This window comes from Gymnoscopelus braueri, assembly GCF_963280865.1.
Source record: "Gymnoscopelus braueri genome assembly, chromosome: 6".
NCBI classification, from domain to species: Eukaryota; Metazoa; Chordata; class Actinopteri; order Myctophiformes; family Myctophidae; genus Gymnoscopelus; species Gymnoscopelus braueri.
In genome coordinates, this window is record NC_137607.1 from 50,817,705 (window position 1) to 50,834,442 (window position 16,738).

At 41.6% G+C, this 16,738-nt stretch overlaps 1 protein-coding gene across 1 annotated transcript in view; it reads right to left on the reverse strand.

The window, feature by feature from the left end:
- pip5k1ca (phosphatidylinositol-4-phosphate 5-kinase, type I, gamma a) overlaps positions 1 to 15,658 on the reverse strand; it is a 68,516-nt gene extending 52,858 nt beyond the window's left edge. The window contains exon 1 of the mRNA XM_080430127.1: positions 15,293 to 15,658. Within this exon, the coding sequence (XP_080286253.1) occupies positions 15,293 to 15,437 (145 nt within the window). The 5' untranslated portion in view covers positions 15,438 to 15,658. The remainder of the gene's footprint in view (positions 1 to 15,292) is intronic.
- Positions 15,659 to 16,738: the final 1,080 nt, after the last annotated feature.

The window sequence follows — 16,738 nt, forward strand, 5'->3', positions numbered from 1 at the left end:
CGTCACAGGATACTCAGGATTAAACTCATGCCGGTTCTGTTTAACATCTTCTGTCACACATGAATGCAAATATATATCTTTGTAATTTTGTTTGAGGTACATTAGGTGAGACGAAAAGTTACTTAATACATGTACTTGGGCCATGGGCAGGATCGCTATTAGAGTAATGGCTTACGTTTTGATTGAGGGAACTTGAACGGATCCTGAATCAGAACCATCAGCACACTTCACCTCAGAGTCTTTTGTCTCAGTAGCCGGTCAGCTGGGTTTCGTTTTTTCCATGACTGCACTGCTCACTTTGGCCCTGTCCTCTGCTCTCTCTGGCCGTGGTCCAGCATGTAAGAGTAGGCTGTGCAGAAGCCTGAATGACTAAATGTCTACTCCTGTGCGTGCGTGTGTGCGTGCGTGCGTACTAGTCACATGTGCACACGTGTGACTAATTTCTCCTCAAAAAGAACAGCATCAATGTAATGACTTATAATTAAGGAACCATCAACTTGCTAATGCTAAGCTGTTGCAAGAAACGTAACCATTCCTTGAAATCACAGGAAACTGGCAAGATATTCTTAAAGCCATGCTCATGCATGCAACCACACGCGCGCACAAGCGCGCACGCACGCACGCACGCATATTGGAAAAGCCTGTCTATTCAACACACGTCTGCACAGAATGAGAAAGAGACTCTTCCCATGCTGCTGACAGTGCATGCATAGATAGTTGCATACCATACACTGTATGTATGATATGCGAGTATAATACAGCGAACGCCTGGAGGGAGCAGAGACTAGAGAGGAAAGCTTTTCACTATGCCAAGTCAACTGAGTTTCCGTTATGATCAATAGTGTCAGGCGGGCAGGCCATAAAAAGCTTCCTGCCCTCTCTTTTTTCAGCTGGCTGGAAACATCCCTCTGAGACATGGAGCCGTGTGCTGCCGGATGATGAGCCATTCATGGCAGAGTGGACCAGTACCTCTGGCTCTGTCCTGCTCCCACTGATGAATGAAACTCACAATAGAGCCTTTATTGAAACAGCCAGTCTTTATAAGAAAGATTGCTTTACATAAGAACTCTGTTCTCTTATGAAAAAGTTATTAATAGAAGGCACTACGGCGTAGTGCCTTCTATTAGAAGGCACTACAGTGTAGTGCATTCTATTAATAACGTTTTTATAAAAGCACAGTGTAGTGACTACACCACATACTATATTAGCCTTGTATAGTCTAATATAAACCTTTATTTAATGATTTATTTTGGGGCAGCGGGGCGGCTGATGTCATGCCTTGATATAACTTACATAATGTAGTTACATGTGGACGTATCAGGTCTGTGATGGAGAAGTCCATGTTCCTTGATGACTATACAGAGACATTGTCATAATCGTCATATGTTAATGTTCAGTTTTTGTTCACCGCTTGTCTTCTTTTAGTAGCTGCAATACCACAGTAAGGCTCTGAAACTACTGTCATTTACAGTCTGGGCTAAATTGATAGTATGACATTCAGTTAATTTATGTTTAGTTATTCTATGTTCAGTTATTCCACCTCTTCCATTAAACCTGCCAACCACTGCAGGATACATATCCCGAAAGTCCCAGATTTTCTGCAGTACCTGTGGAAAGCCTGGTTTCTATTTACTAGTCTGCACTCAGATCTGGTCTACTGTATGCGATTTCCATGCAAGTACATAGCTGTACATGCATGTATGTATATGTATCCTCTCTAGAAAAATGCAGAATCTCGCGAGTTGCAAGTCTGAAAATAAATTAAATAAATAAATAAGTGAACCTCCAAACCTTTTAATTGAGATCCAAACGTCAATATAACATGAACGTTTGGCTATCCGGATCGGGCCAGCCCTACTCCGCAGCCACTGGCAGTAGACTACAAAAGAGCTTCTTTCGATGGATAATCACCTGAATGAGGTGATTGATTGATTGAATACTTTATTTAGAAAGACATGGAAACTGTACATGGAAGTACAATTCACAATACAAGGTCCTCTAAACAGGTTCGGCCATAAAAGCACTTGGCTTATTTAAAATGGGATCCCTGTGCACTCAAATCATGATGACATTTAAGAAGACAAATATACACTACTATATATACACTAGGTAACCAAAGTAAAGCTAGAGAAACACCCCCCACCCCCCACCCCCCCACCCCCCAAGACCATGTGATGAACAATGCCAAAGACATGACAAAGGTCATTTTTACAGCATTCGATAGTAAAGCATACTACAGTATGCCAAAGCCAATGACACAAGTCACTTTTACAGAATTCGACATGCTGACAGTTGGAGTTACACTGTCGCTACTGGCTGATATTATACATTGGCTGCTATACAGTATTGTATAGATGTTTGCTTGTTTTTTCTATCATATTATCCAATGCTCAAATCTCCAATCTATACCTCTTCTGCACCTACTCTTAATCATCGAACGCACCAAGGAGGAGATTTAATTTCAAACCATTTCATACTGGCTGCTCTGAAAGTGAAAGCTGTTGAAAAATGAAAATCCTGGCAGTTACTGTCAGTATGTAATTGATTGTTCTCATTTCCTGCAGTTCGATCTCTATCTGGAGTCACAGCACATTGCGTTCCAAACTGTACGATGCTCGTAATGGACTAATGGAAGAGGTGATTATGAAAATGTCTTGTTTATTTTATCCTTAGTGGGCTTTGAAATGGAAGGGGCAGGTATGGGGCTACAGCAAGCATTGTCTTCATTGTGTATGTGGGTTCGGCTCAGTTCTGCCAAGTCTTCTTTTCAAGATCTTTTTATTCGTTTTTAGTACATGTTCTGCCAAGTCTTGATGAGTGCATAATGAAAATGTCCTGGTTCCCAGTAAAATCTCACACACACACACACACACACACACACACACACACACACACACACACACACACACACACACACACACACACACACACACACACACACACACACACACACACACACACACACACACACACACACACACACACACACACACACACACATCATTTATGTTTTGGTACATTGTTAGACTTTATTTCAGAAAGGTGAGTGAAGCGATACAGGAATCCAAAGGCAGAGAGAGCGGAGAGAAACCTGGGTCCTCGCACTCAAACGGAGAATAATGGTTTGTGCACTAACTGGCTGAGCCACTAGGCAGAAGGCACCAACACATTGTCTAACTTGTTAACCACTTACCCTCTATACTTATGGCCGGGGTTGGCTCTAGTCTGTATTTGTTTTCTTTCCTTCTACACCAAGAGCCCTATTCCAGGCCGAAGTTGCTAAAGCCACTAATATGTGTGTAATTTGGAGAGCATTGCATTGCGCGATGCACAAATTGTCTTCTTTGAATAGACTATCATCTTATATAAACACAAGGAATTGACGCTCTCCCTTCTGCTGATTATAGGAAAATTAGAATCACAGAGATTTGTTGACAATAATAGCCTAGTAGAGAGAGGTGCCGCGCTGTGCGCCCTGGCCGTCTCCAGGAATCCATTGCAGCCTGTGCGCTCTACCAAACCCAAGTTGGCATTGCGGGTGGTTTTAGAGTCCGCTGTGTGCTTTCCCAAAGCGTGGGAAGAATAGCAATTTTGGGGATATAGCAACAAGACGGCCACGGGCACACCTCCATCCGCAAATAACGGAGTCGGCATAATGCAGAGCGGGTATAGCAGGTGCAGAATAGCGTTTAACGACAGTGCCAGCTCCCTTATCCGTATTTCACGGGTAATGGGCAGAAAATCACGGGTAATGGTCAACGGGTGCGGCTTTAGATTGGCACAGAATAGAGCGGCAAATCTCTTAGCCAAAATCAGAGCTTGTAGATTTCAGCGAATGTTCCCCTCATAGCTGAGTGATATCTGCCCATTTCCTTCACTGAAGACCAGGATGTGAGGTCCATTCACCATGTGTGTCATCATGTGTACTATGAGCTAATATTTGAGCCTGTAAGATAAATGGGCATAGTGTGTACATACATACACACATCAGAAGCAGGGTTGTAATAATAAATGTCTCTCCATTCAGGGTATCAGTTGACATTCTCAACCACACACTGTCGAGGGAGAATCGTCTATTTATAGATACGAATTTGCTTGTCAAGCCAACACGGGTGTATGTGAGTGTGTCCCTTCAGCAACATCTTGGTACTCTTGGAGAGACTGGGTAGCAGCACCATGTTCCTCAGGCAAAACTAAAAACAACTCAGCACTCATGGCTGCACACCATTCTCTCTCTCTCTCTCTCTCTCTCTCTCTCAATTTCGGTATGTTTTTCTCATCACTGCTGTTCCGAGATCAGAATTAAGCCTTACCCCTTATCCATAAACGTATTAACCATATTTTAGTTCAACTAGCCGATCTACTTCGACACGTTGTGAGCTTGTAGATCGGCTATTTGAACTATTTGAACTAAAGTTTTTCGAAATAGTAAAAAATGGCCAGGGCCCCTGGTCTGTTGTGTAAACAAGCCCTCAGGGCTGTTTGTGTTCTCCTTTTAGCATTATTGTATAACTTGTACCTCTGTACTTTTTGCAAACTGTTAATAAAGTACTCAATCAATCAATCAATTGTAACACCCCCGTCAACAAACAAACGCACAACACAGCTCGCCAATTCTAGATGTAAGTATTTGTTATTGTTGAAATTCTCTGGAAGTGCTGGGAGTGGAGATGAGAGGGAAGGAGAGGTAAGACTGTTTCAATGGAAAGCAGCTACTTGGGGAGGAGTTAACCCATTCAATCCGCATCTGTGTCATTTTAGATTTCTTTGGCTATTCAAAAATAGCAGATCTACAAGCTCATAGCGCAGCACCGCGTGCCACGCTACAAGCTTGTAGATCTGCTTTTTTTTTATCGTGGGAAAAGGTGTGCAAACCCTTACAAATGTCTTCTACATCCTAACAGTATTCTGAAAACCCCCAAAATGATATGTATTTGGGCCGCCGACCACCATCAAAATATGTTGTTCCAGGGACCCCCGGAAGCAAAGATTTGAGTTTAAAATGTTGTTTAAAAGAATTTATATATTCAAAGATTTGCACACATTTTCAAGATTTTTTTGCGAGCTTTTAGATCTGCTATTTTTGAATAGCTAAAGTATAAAATAATGGTTGTGGCTCAAATCTAAAATGACACATACAATGATGCGTTCCCGGATTTATGGGTTTATGGGTAAACAGTATGAACAAGCAGGGTGGAGATCGGTTTGGATCCTGCTGCTGTTTGTTCTGGCTGACAGCAGTACATGCATCTTCTTGCATGAAGACTAATTTATGCTGTGTCGCTGAGATGCCTGAAGAGGGGCCAAGGGGTTGACACTAAGGTCTCAGAGGCACTTGCCCGTCGGGCAAGTACAGGTCATTTTCTACTTGCCCACAGGTCTTGCCCACTTGCCCGAAAAGTAAATCGTCCTTTATAAAATGATAGGTTAAATTTGAATGACCATTAAATTAAACACTTATTTTTTTACTTTCTACTTGCGAATTATGGGGCTGCACGATAAAAAATGTCATACCTCAATATGTATGCCAAATATCTAAATAGCTATGAATATGACTATGGGTTGAAGGTAGGGTAAGTGATATTTTTTGGTTAAAACAAAAAGGGTTTTGTTATGGGTTAAAGCTCTATATTCTGATAGTACTCATTGCTATAGAGTGTTTGTTCAGTAACAGGGGTCTCTCTGTCTCTCCAGCTCTTTGATAGACAGAAAATAGATTTCCAGTTAGGTGACACCATTTCAGCCAATCAGGAGAGAGTACCCATTTATCAGCTTCATTTTTATAATGTTCCAGTTCCAATTTTACATGCTCATTTCTTTGTGTCATCACTTCCAATTTCACTTGTTTAATCTGTATCCTGTTCGATAAAATTGGTATCCTGACTCGAAAAGGCATTTTCTGTTTAATAAAAAGAGCTGGAGAGACAACATGTGCACCTGCCCGTGGGGCAACCAGATAGCAAACTTCACCTGCCCTACCATTTTATTTACCTTCGGGCAGGTGTTAGTGTCAATCCCTGGGCCATGACCGAAACTTTGCCTTTATAATAAAAGCTTTTTTTATTGTGCAGTGTAGAGGGTAAAAAAGGAGTGGGCCAAGTATAGAACATTGGTGGAACCTCGGTCAAGGAGGTATATAAGGTTTAAGTTGTTAACATGACTACTGGTGGTCCTTTGGTATTATCCTGAAGAATGCTGTACTGCCTTCTTCTCCGGCATGGGCTTGCTTTAGTGAATAAGGCTAGCCTTAGGCAGAGACAACCACAGCTCTGTCAACACAGACCCGTCTCTGCAGGTTGGGATCCAAAAAAGCAGGCCAAGCCCAATACCAATAATATTTCCCTAACATGACTCATACGGTAAGGTCACAACATGTTTTTGAGGCAACAGTAGAAAGGAATGTAGGCCGTTTCCCAAACAGTGGGTCGGGACCCATGTTTGGGTCGCACACCAATTTTTATAGGTCAGTAAATATCCCCTTCTATTTTTCGTTTCCTACATAAAAAAATATATTTATATTATTTCAAAAGATTTAAAAACGTTTAAACAAAAGAATCACAACTTTTCAGCAATTAAAAACAACTCCAACATTTTTCAAAAGTATTTCATAATTAAAATTAAAAAATCGAATAATTCTATTAACCCATTAATACCTGGAACGCATCTGTGTCACTTTAGATTTCTTTGGCTATTCAAAAATAGTAGATCTACAAGCTCATAGCGCGGCACCGAGTGCCGCGCTAAGAGCTTGCAGATCTGCTATTTTTGAAAAATCGCGAAAAAATATTTTTAATATTTTTTTCAAAAAACTGCTAGGATTTCGATTTTTTTTTAAAGAATCGCCTCAGGTCTTAATGGGTTAATACATGAAGTAGTGAACATAGCAGGTCTGCAAGCTCACAACGCGGCGCGAAGCGACGTGTTGTGAGCTTGCAGACCTGCTATTTTCACTAGTTTGGGTCCCGGGCAAACGTATTCATCTTTTGGGTCTTGAGCTAAGTTTGGGAACCACTGCTGTAAACAGTCACACAGCACTGTTTTATGTGACAGCCTGAGAGGCATACAGACAGTTACTCAACCACGCTCACACAGGAGGAGCCGATTGGAAATCTACCCTCTCTGGTGTAAGGCTGTGCTGTTAAACATAAGTAATTTCCCACGGACAAAGACCAGCGAACTACGCCCCGGGTTTCTGGGAGAAGTCACTGACAGTATGAGTAAAACGGCCAGAGGCTGATAATATGAACCATGTTAAATGTAGCCCATGTGGCCTCAGTGGAGACAGAGAGATTGGAGAGAAATGGAGATAGCTTTGCGCTCCAAAGTACACAAAATAATACACTAATGGTGAGGCATATCCTATTTTCTTTTTGGCGGCAAGTGAAAGGAGAGGAAAGTGTAATTGTAATTGATAGAGGTAAATGAATGGCAACATGCTACAAGAGAAATGCTAGAAATGTAGCAGGCTTCATAGTCATCTAGAACCGATCAATGAACTCTATAGTCTCTCTGGTCCAACGACTAACTCAACATCTCACAAGATTTGTGAGCTTGTAGATCTGTTATTTTTGCTGAATGATTGCCAATTCTTGCAGAATATTTTACCAAATGTTTGCTTAACATGCCCAGAACATGGATATGGGTGAATGTGGTTCATGAATGAATAACATTTCATTCTCAATGCTCAGAATCATTAAACTTGCAAAAAACGCTTCAGGCTCCACCATCTCTCTCTTCCATTCTTCCATTCTGCAAAGATTGCATGTCATTCACTCCAACAGACAGTGGAATCAAACCCCTTGAATAACAATCAGGGAGACACACACCAGCCCAAGTCCACGCAGCGCTGTTTTTTTCTCTTCATGGACCCTTTAATGTGTTGGAAACATACATACAGAATAACACAGAAGACTTAGTGGCTTTTACTAAACTGGTCTGAGCAGCAGCATTTTCCAGCACAAAAATATTTTGTCAAAATACAGCATTATGAGGCCTAACATTAAGAAAAGATGAAAAATTGTACTTGTCAAAACACATACTGTATACGTCTTTCAGCTTTATGTAGGCCTATGTTTTATGTGGGATGTTTAGTGTTATGTGTGACAACGTATAGCTTCATGAATGCATTCAGACTTCAAGTGACCGGATTATACTGGTGTCGCTCAGTGGCAGCCAGAGTGACGTTTTAATTAGAAACAGCAGTAGTCTTCACCTTTCTATCCCCTCCTGAGGGTAAATGACAGGTCATTAATGACACTGTACTGCAGTCATCATAGCACAAAACCGAGCCAGAACCTTAATGCTCGGCTGACACCAGCAAAGCAGGCGATGAGAAATGACAGAGCCATGCCATGTCCCTTTGCATGTACAAAGTCAGGGCAAAGGCAGACATTACCCCTTTCCCATTGGACCAAAAAAAAGAGGTTAAAAATAGCATTAATTCCTGGGAGAAATTTCTCTGCAGTAGTCATGGTACAATCGGTTCCAGTTCTAATCGCCAATGGAAGCATTAGGGCAGTGTAGGCAAGGCAGGGCAACGCAAGGCAATTTTAGCACATTTCAGCAAGGCAATTTGATGAAGTGCTTTACACAAAACATCAAGCAAAGGAAACACAATTATAAAATGACATACACAATAAAACAAAAAGAAGTAAACATATAACCAATACAATTACAGTGCAGAAGAGATACGCATCACGATACAGAGGCCACGATACAATACGTATCACATACACGTTGGGGTTGCACCAGATGGACAAAATGTCATGCCTTGATATTTATGTCAAATATTTAAATAGTGATACAATAGTTTCTTCAATAAACACCATACAATCGGTAAAGCTTTTCATACGTCATCTAGTCATTTATTTTCAATTAAAGGTCAAACCCTGAGGAAGGCTTCATTGTCGAAACGTTGGTTTCTTTTAATAAACTTTTGCATCGTGGTTAAGAGCTGTGCGGCCTCATCCTTTTTTAATACTATTACTTGCCGTGATCAGCACCTCATCAACACAGGTGTTTGCCTGACAATTAAAGGTGAGCGAACACTGGTCCAACTTTTTTTTCTCTGTGATGAGCAGGTAAAGAAGGGTTTAATGGAGACTCCCTGAAGGGATGTTTGTCAATTGCATGCTTTGGATATACACGCAGGCCGTTTGGGGAGAGCGACCATATCGTTAAATTTTGTGACGTTAATATCTTACATGATGTACACGCAAGACATGTTTTCATATACAGAGCGTATGATGGGTTGGTGTCACGTACTGTACATGATGGAAAACAACTACATTGTGGTATATTTTTCTGATGTTTAGTAAAGGCTCTGACCAAAAGTCACACAGCATTTACTGCTGTGTGATGTATCGATACAGTAGCCACTGTATCGATACGAACATCGGCAAGGAGTACGAATCGATATGTTGCCATATAGATTTTTTTAGCACAGACCTAGGAAACATGGCACCGACCTGCCACCTGTGTGTAGAATAAACAGACACGCACATTTTTGCCACTTTTCCGGCACAATGCTGTGACACATGTTGAAGTTCCGGACGTTGGCCCAGGAACAACGATGTACATGCAATCATACCCATCTGGGCAGACCTGTGACAAGCACACCTGTGATGTTGAAAAACCAGAAAATGCATAATTGTCTACTGGCAATGGGAAAGGAGAAATTCGCCAATTTTGCTCCCATGTTTAAAATGTGCTAATTTTGGTGGAAAAATCTAAGAACCTGGCCAAGCACAACTAATCTGGCTTCTCTGTCATTTTAAATACTGTACCAGACATCCGCTGATTTCAGCCAGGGACAAGAGCAATGCCAGCACAGTAAAACGTTAGAAGCACATGACTGAACTGCATCACCAACTACGTACGTAAATAAAGTGATGCAAACAGACTCAACAGAGGACCCAAAGTCCAAGCACTGTGATCTGGCTGAAGAGACACAGACAAGCACATCGTGCCAGCCAGAGCAGCACAACCAGAGGGAGCGAGATAAAGAGTGCATGCACGGGTGTAAAGAGGAAGCAGATGGATCAATTGTAAATTACGCAGCGGGCAGCCCCCCGTTGTGCCTGCGTCAGCAGTTCAGACAGCCCCTCGCCTGCAGCTGAGAAAAGAGAGAGAGATAAGGACCAAGGGATAGTGACAAACGAGTGGCTGAGTCCAGGGAGTCACTCACAAGGGAAAAGGGAGAGGAGAGGAGAGGAGAGGAGAGGAGAGGAGAGGAGAGGAGAGGAGAGGAGAGGAGAGGAGAGGTTCAATGTGTATTTACCAATTCAGACCCGATGCAAGTTGTTATTTCAGGCAGTAATTCTAAACCCTTTTAATTTCAAGGACCCCCAGTTTGATATTTATTTAGGCCACAGATACCCATTTGATAAAATTAGCCACAAATAAGTTTGAGCTTCAGCCTATACCTTTTAGGGGTAGGACATGCAAACTCCACACAGAAAGGCCCTTTCGCCAACCCCACCTAGGGTATGGGCACCACAGCCTATACATTTTCGATCAACTAGAAATAAATGTTAGATTAACAGTATGGAATGTTTTATGATACTGTTGATGTATAACTGGGACCCCAATCTATACTGTAAAATCCCCAGTGTTCATCTAATTACATTTCTGAGAGTACACAAACCTAAGGGTCCATTTGATCCCATTTGTACATTCTCAGAGTTACAGATTTGGTTCCTAAGCATCAATTAATTAGCTGGCGGCCGCCTGGAGCTCCCTCAAGGACCCCTGGGGGTCTGCGGACTCCACGTTTAGAACCAGTGATTTAAAATGAGCACATATAGGCCTTTGTGACTTAAGCCTAGTTGTGCGAGGGGGGATGGAAGAGTGAGGTAGGTATGCCATTGGGAGTCCTCAAAGTGGCCATCTCTAATCGCTAATATATTCATTTATTGGGGGGGGGGGGGTATTACGCTCCAGGACGCCTCCAAAAGTAAATTAAAGAGATAAGACCAATGTATTGCAACTGGCAATGTTACCAAACATACAGAGACCAAGACTGATGACTTATTATTATTACAGTAGGTGAGATATGGCAGTTTCAATTAAATGTCCACCGATGTCGCCCCCGAGTCATTGTATTGTCAAAGTAATTAATGCTCTCCCTTCACTTTGAATGAAGAATGCTATTCCATAAAACACATTTCAGAAACTGTACAGTACAATGAGGGGAATACACCTACCCCTCCCTGAGATTCTTCTGCTTATCACACAAACCAGCCGAGCCTCACAAAGCTCTGCAGCAGTTGAGGAAGCAGACACAGCAATATGGTGTGTGTGTGTGTGTGTGTGTGTGTGTGTGTGTGTGTGTGTGTGTGTGTGTGTGTGTGTGTGTGTGTGTGTGTGTGTGTGTGTGTGTGTGTGTGTGTGTGTGTGTGTGTGTGTGTGTGTGTGTGTGTGTGTGTGTGTGTGTGTGTGTGTGCGCGCTAAATTTAGGCTCTGCTTTAGCTGAGCAGAAGCACACCTGTAGGTAAAGGCTTAAAATAATTGGAATCCTACACACCTTCATTTTAGATAAACACAGCCTATATGAAATAGCAGACTACAAAGTTGACCAGGATATACACTACCGCACTGACGCACAGCCCACATGATGACAAGCCTGTACAGTTGTCATTTCTTCTTTTCTTAACGTGACATTTCCCTGTTCTGCAAGGCAAGTCAAACAAACTATACCAACCAACCAATTAACACAACATTTCTGCAAACAGACAAACTGGAGAATCCATCAGTTAACCCCTTTAATCCAGGAACGCATCTAAAGTCTTCTAAATCTAACAGCTTTCTGAAAAACGTATGTTGATATATCAGTGGTGCTCAAAAAAAAATATGTCAAGAACCCCCAAAATTATATGAATTTGGCCGCCGACTCCCATCTCAAAATATTCAGTTCCAGGGACCCCAGAGGCAAAGATTTGAGTTACAAATGTTCACTTTAAAGGGGCTACACCATGATTTTTAACTTGTCCTTCTTTTTTGTGTGTTTTTAGTCTCCCCTACCTCTCTTCTTTACCAAAAAATACTCCAGTTTGAGCACTCAGGCTTTCACAGCATATCTGGGGTTTTATGTAAATTGGTCTCAAAACAGGTCAAACTGATTTGCCCCCGCACGTGACGTCACAAGCGATACAATCCCCCGTTTTTCAGTTCCAACATAAAAATAAATAAATAAATCTTTTTTTTTTCTTTACTTTTTCCACACAGAAACAGGAGATAACATGCATACAAACTGGCTCAATAGCGCCACGTGCCAAATCAGGACAATGTGGTATTGCAGATGAAAGTGCTTTATAAGCCAGAGAGAAGTTAGTTGGAATGAGTATATCTGAGGCTTGATTTAGGCTCAAACCTTTTGAAAAACGTTTGAGGGACATAAACAATATGATATTAAATATTATTTATATTTTTTTAATTCATGGTATAAATCCTTTAAAATGTATATATTCAAAGATTTGCAAAAAAAAACTTATTTTTCAAAAAATAGCCAAAGTATAAAATAATAGCAAAAGATTGAATGGGTTAATCGTTTCTTTCCAGTTATGCCTACATTTTCCATTGCATGTGTGAGGTAAAGGGTACAAATGTTGGCACGCATTTGTGACATAACCAGTACAGATGAGACACACGTAACCACTTAAAACCCCAGCATCCGTATTGCGGGGAAAGCTTTTGCTGAAAATAGCAGATCGACAAGCTCACAACAACCCGACGAGCTTGTCGATCACCTATTTAAGCTTTCCCCACAATAACAGAAAACAGAAAAGACACTACTATAGAGCCCTGAGGGAAAAGCATCTGTGTCATTTTAAGATTTATTTGGCTATTCGAAAATAGCAGATATACAAGCTCATAGCGTGGCACCAAGTGCCACACTATGAGCTTGTAGATCTGCTATATTTTGAAAAATCGTGAAAATGTGTGCAAATCTTTGAATATTTATATATTTTTAAGCAAACATTTGTAACTCAAATCTTTGCTTCTGGGGGGGTCCCTGGAAAAAATATTTGGAGATGGGGGTTGATGGCCAAATACATATCATTTTGGGGGGTCCTTGACAATTATGAAAAAGTTTGAACACCACTGATATATAGAAACATACGTTTTTCAGAAACCTGAAAGACATTTGTGGATGCGTTCCCAGATTGAATGGGCTACGTGGTTAAGTAGTCGCTAGCTGACTAGAGAAGGACCCAGGCCAGGCAGGCGGCCAAAGGCACCTTCTGACACAGCTGAGCTGAACTAGTGTCCCTCTCTACTCGTTGACTCGTGTGGTTGTTCTGTCTTGAAGTACTGGTTCGCCCTCGACTCTCTCGTCAATGTCAATTGCTTTTAGTCACCATGGACAAGATGAAAATCCCCCCACAACCTTGACGAACAGCTCAGAGGACCGCTGAAGCAAAACGTGAATGACATTTGGCCCATTCAGCAGTCCTATGTTGTGACGGTGACGGATGTTGTGTCATATAGTATGTGCACGTGTTACGGCTGGACATGCATTCACATCCACACAAACACTAATCTCTCAAGACAGACGTCAGCACCGCTGCCCTAAACATGTAATGTTGTTCTTGGTAGGAATAAACACAGAAGCACCTGGGAAGAAGTGGACTAAGGAAGGGGAGGAGCCAAACAGAGTTCCTGTCTCTACACAAAAAAGGAGGTGGTGCCCCCAGAGGCAAAAACAAAGGAAAGCTTTTTTCCTTTTTTTCCCCAGATTGCACATAAGCACAAGTTCACACATACAATAAGTACTCAAATGTCTACACAATGGGCCTAAATGTTTCTAAAGTAGATGGTACACACAGCTTTTATACAACCATATTCCTTACTCCAACATTCAATACCCAAATAATGGGGTTAATTTCACAATGAACACAGCAGGCGAGGGGAGGTATTCTAGAACATAACACCCTTTCTCAGTCCACTTGTCTTACTCTGTCAAAGACCCTGACAAAATATTAGAAGTTGTTAAGTTTAGAGCAACTCTAAAAAATTGAGTTCTGCTCTTTTTAATCATGCACCTTATCTATCTATAGCCCCGTTCAGATATACAAGATTTGCATATTTGATTTTGGTGTGTCATGTGTGAACGTGCACCGAACTTTGTATATTTGATTCGACTATGCCTTCCTGTTATTTGACTTCTCTCTTCTCTTTCCCTATTCTAACTCTTCCTGTAACTGCAAATATTGAGAGCTACACCCTGTTTTCATGTGATGTGAGTGTGACTCTGACAGTATCGTTATATTCTGATTGGGGCCACAGATGCAGGAACAGAGTGGATCCTCTCTAATAGTTCATGGAAGCTGCAGATGTTCAGCACAGCTGTATCCCCCAGCAGCACATGCCATACTACTACCACTGACACCAGCATCCCAAACAAGACACATATACTGTCTAGTCTACACTGAGTAGTCAGGCAATTTCAGTGGTGGAAAGTAACTAAGTGCATTCACTCAAGTACCGTACTAAAGTACAATTTTAAGGTACCGGTATTTTTACTTTACTTGAGTATTTCTACTCTACATCACAGAGGCATATATTGTACTTTTTACTCCACAACAATTATTTGACAGCTTTAGTTACTAGTTACTTTTCAGATTTGGATTATTAAGACAACACATACATTAACCAACTACGCCCTATCTTGTATTTCAGCTATTTGAAAATAGGAGATCTACAAGCTCACACGCGTTGTGAGCTTGTAGATCTGCTATTTTCAAAAGATTTGAATGAAACCTGAAATGGGACTTTCTGCATACTTTTACTTTAGGTACAATTTGATGCCAATACTTTTGTACTTTTACTCAAGTAAAATGTGAACGCAGAACCTTTACTTGTAACAGAGTGTTTCTATATTGTGGTAATGATACTTTTACTTAAGTAAAAATATACTTCATCCACCACTGAGCAATTTTGAGTTGACTAGTATAAGGCATGTCCAGTTGACTAGATGACTCTGACTGACTGGCCACTAACAGGTACAAACATACTGATCGTCGAGTGTGTTTCTTCCATGATGCCTGGCCACCACCTCCCAGCCATAGTGAACCTATCTATACCTGCCTGCTTCCCTCATCTCTCCAGCTAACTCAGCTAGCCTAGCACCTAGCTTGCTAGCAGAGATGACTCTGGACTCTCTCTCTCTCTCTGGCTACAGCTTGGTCGTCAACCATCACAACAAGCACACATATGGAGCATGTATAATAAAACTAAATATGACCGTTAGATTTATTATTAAACAGACACCAACAAAAAAAAGAAGTGGTACCCATGTCTCCGGCGTCCATCCCATAGCTGACTCCAATGACAGTGTCCGCATCCTCGGATGCTGAGGCTGAAGCCCCGGATAAGGAGCTCCCATCCCTGGCCTCGTTGGACAGCCCCACCGCTCCCTGATCAGCTGCTGCCTCCATTCACACTACCACAGAGGGAAAAGGGCGAGCCCTCCAGACACAAAGACCCGATTAAAATGTGGACGAATTCCCTGGGAGATGATGATGATGATGATGAACGATCGAGGATATGATGTAAAAAATCGAAATAAGAAATGTCTCTCGGCGTTAATCCCCTACGGTCCTCTCATCCGTGCGGTGGACCAGGACAACAGCAGTACTATGTACTACTGACTGCTGCTGCTGCTGCTGCTGCTGCTCCTCACGACTACGCTGCACTTGCTGCCACTATTACAAAATATGGTATGCACAGCAGGCAGGCAGCAGCTTGCATTCTAACGCCCCCTCCTGGCCAATACTGGGGTAACTGCAGTCATTTGATCCATTAGCTCTGCTTTGAATAAAAGTAACACCAGTGATGGTGGAAGAAGACATACATAATAGTACATGTTTTACTTAAGTAGAAGTATCAATACTGCAATGTAGATATACTCTGTTACAAGTAGAAGTCCCGCATTCAAAATTTACTCGAGTTAAAGTAAAAAGGTATCGGCATCTAAATATACTTAAAGTACCAAAAGTAAAAGTAGGCTACTCATTGTGCAGAGTGTCCCATTTCACAAGTTCAAAATGTATTAAAAATCACACCCTGTGTGAAGTGGGCGGTGTCTTGCTAGCTGTCATGTGACACTGGCCAATCACAGTCCTGAATAGACTGTGATTGGCCAATCACGGTGCAGGGTTAGGCGGGGTACTTTTTAGCCAATCACAGCGCAGGATAATTGTACAAATATCCAAACCTCACTTATAGGGGCGGTTTCACCGCCCAAAAATCTTTGGAAAACAGCCGATCTATTTCTTAATTATTTTACACCATTTAAAGACCTCATGCAATGAAGTGTCTGCATGTGTTATCAATGTGTCCATAGACAGACAGATGTGTACGTGGCAAAATCTTTGATTAAAAAAAATAATATCTGTAATAATATGCAATGTGCAATGAAAGTGCTGACTTTACTGATAAGACCCAATTATTGAAATTCCAAACATGGAATAGACTTGGACCATGCTGCATTGATGCCTGCATACATCAAGCATACAGTGGCTGACTTGCCAGTCTCCAGATTTTCTTCAGAATAGGTAGGACACTGATTTAATTAATAAAGAAAATGCTATCGTTTTATCGTTTTTATATGTTTAGCACACTGGCACAGACACTATGGCACATTAGGAGGAGTCCACCAGTAACTAGTGGACTCCTCCTAATGTCTAGTGGACTCCTCCTAGAGTCTACATCATCAAAGTTGCATCACCCCTGAATC